General features: G+C 31.6%; 1 protein-coding gene across 1 annotated transcript; it reads left to right on the top strand.

Annotated features, from left to right (window-relative positions):
• Positions 1–70: 70 nt before the first annotated feature.
• On the top strand, positions 71–7914 carry DCTN2-p50 (dynactin subunit 2). The gene is made up of 9 exons (XM_074114116.1): positions 71–224; positions 415–489; positions 570–706; positions 784–895; positions 1406–1551; positions 1642–1864; positions 1945–2130; positions 2837–3000; positions 7502–7914. Exons 1-9 carry the CDS (start codon positions 189–191, stop codon positions 7632–7634), a joined length of 1212 nt encoding a protein of 403 aa, XP_073970217.1. The 5' UTR covers positions 71–188; the 3' UTR covers positions 7635–7914.
• Positions 7915–8326: the final 412 nt, after the last annotated feature.

Consider the following 8326-nt stretch of genomic DNA (forward strand, 5'->3'; position numbering starts at 1 on the left):
AAGGTAACTATTGAATTAAAACAGTATCAATGAAATAAAATTATAAAATAAATTAATTGACATTTAGTAATTAATAGTAAATATTTTATTATTTAATTTTTCATACAAAAGAGGAAATAATTTTGTACACATAACCTGCAATTCCCGCACCTTTCTTAATCTTCTAGTTTAGTTAGTGGAAGTGTAAAATGGCTGATTCGAAGTATGCTAACCTTTCGGGAATTGTGAGTTTTATTTGTAGATATTCGTATACTCACTGTTACGCTTGATAAAATAATCGAATATATTTATCTGTCAAAATTCCAAGCATAATCCTTTTATGTTTTATGAAATCTATTTCTACCCATACAGAATTGTGTTCATATTACATCACCAGACGAGTTTTGATTTTTTCTAAACATATTTTTTTTACAGGCATATGACCAGCCTGATGTTTATGAGACAAGTGACCTACCAGAAGTAGATCAACTTCGAGAAAGTCTAGAAGAGGTAAGAATAAATATTTTTATGATATTGCTTTCAATCGAATGTAACGAGCTTTTATAATATGTATTTATTTTCTTTCTTAGGAATCCGATGCAGTAGAACCGCTGAATATTAGTGTACCTGATGCGTACTCAAAATTCAAAGGTCATGTTCTTAGTTCAGAAAATGTTGATTTTTCAGACCGTCTGGGGAGGCATAGACGTACTGGTTATGGGCTTTGGTTGGTAATTTATGCTTTTAGTTTTTTCTTGTTGTAAACAAATTTTTATAAGTAGGTCCAATGTAATTTTCTTTTAGTTCCGGAGACTGGGAGTTAGTGGCTGCTGGAGAAAAGGAAACCCCATTGCATAAATACCAGAGACTCAAATGTGAATTGAAGGAATTAATGGAAGAAATATCCACTTTGAAGGTGAATTCTTAATGCATAGAGAGAAAGTATGCCTAAAGAGAGTAAAGTAACAGTATTTTATTTAGAATACAGTTATAATCAAACTTATCCTGAGTTTATAAAACTTGTTTTCGAGCTTCTTCTTTTATTAAAACTATTTGGTTTGACAGTTGTCAAAGTTGTTCGTCAAAAAGTGCACGAAAAAGCATAACATTAAAAGTCACCTAACTTTGCAATTTTTTCTCTCTTTTTCTAGAAAATTCCCAATATTTCTTTATAATATAGGGCAAATCCTCTGTTATATCCAATTTTTTTGCTACAACCCAGATCTAACAGATTTCGAGAAAAAAGTTACGAAAATGAGTAAACTCGGCATTCTAATGGAATTATTTTAAAAAAAAATCACTGTGCTCTCTCACACGACTTTTTCTTCCGCTATCTTTGTAGATTTAGAATTTTTACCAAATAATAGTTCTTTAGCCCCCACAGAAACACAAAGTTTTTAACTATGAGTATAATACTTTGTTCTAGGAGGATGAGTCTAAAGAATTACCTAATTTCGTAATAGTAAGTCATCTTGAAACAATGAATCGACAGTTAGAAGAACTGAGACTGGATAAATCACTTGGCACAGAATTAATAACTAATCTTGCTGATCCGCAAGGTGCTCAGATTAAGTAAGTTTTTGAATTCCTCTTTTAAGTAAAAATCCGTTTTAAAAGTTAGTTTTTAATGCACGTAAAAATTATTTTTTTTTAAAATTACAGAAAGATGCTTTGTGAATTGGACAAAATTGGAGGGAATGAGTCTGAGTCTGACCAAGGAAGTCAAGGACAGACTTTATCTGAGCAAGGCCAGTCAGGTGAAGTAAGATATCAAGTTAGCTCTAGACCTAGACAAACGCAGCTTTTACAATCAGCACGATTGGCTGATCTGGAATCTAGAGTAGCTAGATTAAATAATGTTATATCTTCATCTCCAGATACTTTGGTAAATAATGTCTGTGATTTAAAAAAGAATGCGTCTTCTAATTATCCTTTATACTGATGTGTTATTTTTAAATATTTAAGAGAAGACTTTGTGGAGATGGTGACAAGAGTCTAACCGAAAGATCTAGATGGATTGCAGGCAAAGTTGCTCTTTTGGAAATGTCTCAGTTGGAAGCTGTAGATGCCAGGATGACATCTTTGCTAGCCAAATTGGATCAGCTATCTGAGCGGTCATCGTCAATGCAGGATCAAGAAAGAGATAACAAAGTGAGTAATTTGTTAATTTCTTTTGTCGATGGGTTTTCCCTCTTTTTATACGTTAATTGCGTATTGATTCTTTCTCTGCTTCAAGTCAACTGTCTTCTTTTAACCCTTATCGTTCAGTTCAGTCATGTGGTTTATCAGTCTTAACCATAAATTTCGTGGTCTATCTCACTCTCTTCATTTCAGCTTTCCATGCTAGTTCTATTTCTTGTTACTCCGCTGGTGCTAATCTTTTTTCAACGGGCTTACCAAATAATAAATGTTTCCTCTTCTTTTCGCCTACCTTTTAAGGCTATCATTATGGTTTGCTTCATAAAGAATCACAATCTCTAAAATTGCCTTATAAATTACTGTTTTTGTACTGGCTAGATGTCTGTGCCCCAGAGCGGAAATCTCAGTAACTTTCCTCTGACGGCCCCAAAGATTTTCTAAAGTTATTTTTCTTTTCTAAAATAACGAACTGTTTTATTAACAATCAATAATCTTGAAATTTTGTTTTTAATCTCGGTCCTAAGACTTGTTATTTTTCTTCAGCGCATCGACTGCCGATGGTCTTTAGTGCCACTTGTTATTGCTATTATCATTATTTTTAATTTTAAACCGATTTGACCATTAAACGCATAGTCCAAGGTTCTTAGTTTAAAGTAAATTTTGAAGAAAAAATATCCATTTAATATACCAAACGAAGTGTTTTCATAAATAATTACAGATATCTGAACTATACGATCTCGCAAGAACAATGGAAGATATGTCTCAAGTCCTACCACGAGCTTTGGACAGGATGATAGCTTTAGAAGCATTACACACACAAGGAGTTGGTTTTGTCAAGTCTTTGTCACAATTAGAGGCTACCCAGCAGGCTTTAAATAATAGGTAAGTGGTCTTAAAGATATGTAGAAATTTTACCGTTTATTAAAACTGTCCGGTAGGACAGTTGTATAAGGGTTGATCGTCAAAAACTGCACGAAAAAGCGTAACGTTGAAAAACACCCAACTTTGACAATTTTTTTATCTTTTTCTATAAAAGATAAAATTCCCAAATTTTCTTTAAAATAAAGGGCAAACCCTCCTTTATAACTGTAATTTTTTTGCAACAACCCAGATCTTATAGGTTTCGAGAAAAAAGTTGCCAAAAATGAGCAAAAACGACTTTTTCAAAAAATCTTGTTGTTGTTGTTGTTACCTTTTTTGTAAACAACGTAGCGCCTAAACGCGCGAACCGATTTTCATGAATGAGGTGTCATTCGATTCGGAATTTTATGTAGATGTGCCTTTTGGGGGTCTCGACGCTGTACATCGAATGGGAGAGGAGTTAGCCCCCTTTATGCTAGGCCCCCTCCAAAATTATTATTACTAATTATTCTGTAAATCTCCTTAACAAAAACTTACAGTTTAAAAAGTTAAGTATAAGGCTGATTTGTGTACCTTTTGGCGTTTAATCAACCCTTATACTTAACATTTTAAACTGTAAGTTTTTGTTAAAGAGTATTTTTAGGACAGCTAATTATTCCAGTATTTTACCATAAGTAAAATTAGGGGAACTAAATTAAATTACAATTGAGAAATGAATAAATAATGTTGAATAATCTACTTGTTATTAACTGTGTGTTATTTGTCCTCACTAATATTTCGGTAAGACGAATTCAAGACTGAAATATTGTTTTAAATTCTCCTTGATTCAAATTTAAACAGTAGCCGACTCTAAATTTGTCTTTTTCTAATTTAACATGCATGTATATGTGACAACTTCAGAATAAAGGGCACATTAAAGAGAAATCAGAAGAATAATTTGGAAAAGAGTTAAAATAAAGTACCTATTTATTCGAAGATATAGTATACATTTTATCACAATTATAACTATTATGAATGAACTGGCCAGCATAAGGGTATGTGACATCTAATAAATTCTTAAAAAATATTAATGAAAATTAATGCGGTAAAATTACTTAAATAATATCAATGAAGTATTAATGAAATGTTGGGTACTTGCTGATTTGTGTACCTTTTGGCGTTTAATCAACCCTTATACTTAACTTTTTAAACTGTAAGTTTTTGTTAAGGAGATTTTTGTACCCTTTGGATAGATTTTTCTTTTTGTTTATTTTGCAAAGTTACATATCTGCTTTACAGATTTTTTTAAAATTTGGAATAAGCTATTCTATCATTATAACTTGATAAGGTGTTAAATCGGAACCGTAACTACCACCGGAGAGATCTTTTTAAAGAATGGTTATAGTTGCGGTCCCCAAACCATCCTCAATAACCATTTTTTTGAGAAAGCGTTTTGAATAAAATAGGAAGGTATTTGTACGTAAATAGCAAAATTAAACTGCGATTTCAGTACTTCCTTTTAAGAGGAGCAAGAAAAATAAACTGCGATTACAGTACTTCTCCCTAAAAGGCAAAGATTTTGAATCGAACGACAATTCATTGGTGTAAATCGGTTCACTCATTGATAATTTTAACGATTGCAGTACTTCCTCTTAGTAGGTGTAAGAGCATGATGGCACTTCACAGCCACGTAGAGGAGCTTTAATCACTTCTTCGTGATAAATTTTATCAAAATCGGACTAAGCTTTGTAGAATTATTGGTAATAATAGTTTTAGAAAGGGCCTTATTTGGGTGGGGCGAACTCCCCTCCTTATGAGGCATAGCGTCGGGACTTTTAAAGTACAAATCTGTACAAAATTTCGATTCGAATGACACTTCATTCATGAAAATCGGTTCACGTGTCGATAATTTGCAACGATTGCTATACTTCCCCTTAACAAGTGTAAGAGCAGATCGCCGCTTTAATGTTACGTAGGGGAGCCCTAACCCTATCATCCTACCAAATTTTATCAAAATCGGGCCAAGATTTACAGAGTAATTAGTAATAATAATTTTGGAGGGGGCCTTACATAAAGGGGGCTAACTCCTCTCCCATTGGATGTACAGGGCCGAGACCCCCAAAAGGCACATCTACATAAAATTCCGAATCGAATGACACCTCATTCATGAAAATCGGTTCGCGCGTTTAGGCGCTACGTTGTTTACAAAAAAGGTAACAAGAACAACAACAAGAACAAGAACATTTTTTGAAAAACTCGTTTTTGCTCATTTTCGGCAACTTTTTTCTCGAAACCTATTAGATCTGGGTGGTTGCAAAAAAATTACAGTTATAAAGGATGGTTTGGAGTAAGATTTAAAGAAAATTTGGGAATTTTATCTTTTATAGAAAAATAGAAAAAAATTGTCAAAGTTGGGTGTTTTTCAACGTTACACTTTTTCGTGCAGTTTTTGATGGTCAACCCTTATACAACTGTCCTACCGGACAGTTTTAATCTTAGCCCGATTTTGATTAAATTTGGTAGGATGATAGGGTTAGGGCTCCCCTACGTAACATTAAAGCGGCGATCAGCTCTTACACTTGTTAAGGGGAAGTATAGCAATCGTTGCAAATTATCGACACTTGAACAGTTTTTCATGAATGAAGTGTCATTCGAATCGAAATTTTGTACAGATTTGCACTTTAAAAGTCTCGACGCCGTGCCTCATAAGGAGGGGAGTTTGCCCCACCCAAATAAGGCCCTTTCTAAAACTATTATTACCAATATTTCTATAACGCTTAGTCCGATTTTGTTAAAATTCAGCTCGAATAGGTGGTTAAAGCTCCTCTACGTTGCTGATGCTCTTGCACCTACTAAGAAGAAGTACTACAATCGTTTAAATTATCAATGAGTGAACCGATTTAAATCAATGAATTGTCGTTCGATTAAAAAATCTTTGCCTCTTTGCCTTTTAGGGAGAAGTACTGCACTCGTAGTTTATTTTTCTTACTCCTCTTAAAAGGAAGTACTGAAATCGCAGTTTAATTTTGCTACTCACGTACAAATACTTTCCTATGTTATTCAAAACGCTTTTTCAAAAAAATTGTTATTGAGGATGATTTGGGGGAACGCAACTATAATCATTCTTTAAAAAGATCTCTCCAGTGGTAGTTACGGTTCCGACTTAACACCTTATCAGATTATAATGATAGAATTGCTTATTCCAAATTTTAAAAAAATCTGTAAAGAAGATATGTAACTTTGCAAAATAGACAAAAAGGAAAATCTATCCAAAGGGTACAAAAATCTCCCTAACAAAAACTTACAGTTTAAAATGTTAAGTATAAGCGTTGATTAAACGCCAAAAGGTACACAAATCAGCGAGTACCCAACATTTCATTAATACTTCATTAATAGTTAAGTAATTCTACTGCATTAATTTTCATTAATAAGTTATTTTTTAGAATTTATTAGATGTCACAGACCCTTATGCTGGCCACTTCATTTATAATATTTTTTTGTTATAATTATGATAAATCACATATATGTACTTGCATGTTAAAGTAGAAAAAGACAAAGTTAGAGTCGGCTACTGTCTTGAATTCGTCTTACCGAAATATTCGTGAGTACAAATAACACACAGTTATAACAAGTAGATTATTCAACAACAATTATTCATTTCTCAATTGTAATTTAATTTAGCCCCCTAATTTTACTTATAGTAAAATACTGGAATAATTAGCTGTCCTAAAAATATGCATATCTTATTTACTTTATATTACATATATACAACATTGTGGGATGAATACCTAGATTGAGAATGTAATTGAAGAAAACTATATTATTTGCTATAAAGCCAGATAATTATTACCTATTATTATAAACGTTTGACTACTTCATAAAATAACAATTGCTTTAATCGAAGAATGAACTTAAACCGACGATTTTTATTTAAAAATAAAAATAAATAAATAAACAAAATCATTGTTGTAAGTTTTTTATAAAAAAAAGTTTTGAATTTTTTAGCCTCATTTTTTTTTTTCTTTTTAACCTGTAATTAATAGTTTGATGATTATAAATAACTAGATATTACAGTCAATCTACAGTGCTACTTGAACACATATTTTGTAGACGAAAATGGCCAGCATAAGGGTCTGTGACATCTAATAAATTCTAAAAAATAACTTATTAATTAAAATTAATGCAGTAGAATTACTTAACTATTAATGAAGTATTAATGAAATGTTGGGTACTCGCTGATTTGTGTACCTTTTGGCATTTAATCAACCCTTATACTTAACATTTTAAACTGTAAGTTTTTGTTAAGGAGATTTAACTTATATATGCGTAACTTTATACCCGCATGTTCATATATAACGTAAGTAAACTCTTTTCACACTTATCCGACCCCATTCTAAGGATGATAGTTGTTGAAAAGAAATCCAGACCTTGAAGTAGTACATTGTATTGTATAAAGAGCTATTTCGTTTTTGTAGTTGAATGTATTATAAGTTATATTTTTACCAAACAAACTCTCCAAGTTAAATTCATTTCATTTTTTCAGTTGTGAAACAACAAAAGAAGCATTGCGTGCAGTTGAACAAAATTTTGCTACTTCTGTCAAAGCGATCAAAGCAAACTTGGAACAAATGGATGCTAGAATGAAAGCATTATCAGATGCAAAGAAAAAGAAGTAGACTTCTCTTTTTGAATAACTTAAAATTCATTTTTGTAAGCATGTTTTGTATATTTATTTATTTAAACAAAAGCTTGCAACCAAATTCACTTAATCATATAATTATATTGGAAAAATTAATTTTAATTATACTACTTTTTTTAGCACTAATTAAGCGCGTAATTGTTAATTTTGTTTATTATTTAATGTTATCATAGTTTTTTATTTTATTTATGGCATTTATTGAAATAAAATCAAGCTTTTTTTATTTAAAAATAAATAAACTTATTTATTATACTGTGCTCAGAAAATTTTCATTATCTTTTTTCGTGAAAGTAACATTTGTGAAATGAAAGTAACAAAGTTGTTAAAAAATTTATTTAGAACTGTGTGTTTATTTATCGTCTTCTTCGTACGTTTTGTTTGGATTTTTCGGTTTGTAAATAATAAGGTGAATTTCAGTGAAAGCAAAAACCAAAAGCGCCTTCTCCTGTTGCTAAGTTTATAATGTACTTACTCTCTGTCCATTACAGTCCATGAAGCCCTGAGTATCAGCCACTACAATGTAGGTAGGCCTAGCATATTTGATTGAAATTATTTTAAAAAAATATCTGTTTTCTCATGAACTGTGTTTTGGTTAATGTCCTTAAACCTAACTTCATTTAAATTTGTTAACTTTAACAGAGGACCCAATCATTTAAAACCATTAGGACT

The sequence above is a fragment of the Rhodnius prolixus genome, unplaced genomic scaffold (assembly GCF_049639745.1).
Source record: "Rhodnius prolixus isolate KJV_2025 unplaced genomic scaffold, Rpr scaffold_7, whole genome shotgun sequence".
In the NCBI taxonomy this organism is placed as follows: Eukaryota; Metazoa; Arthropoda; class Insecta; order Hemiptera; family Reduviidae; genus Rhodnius; species Rhodnius prolixus.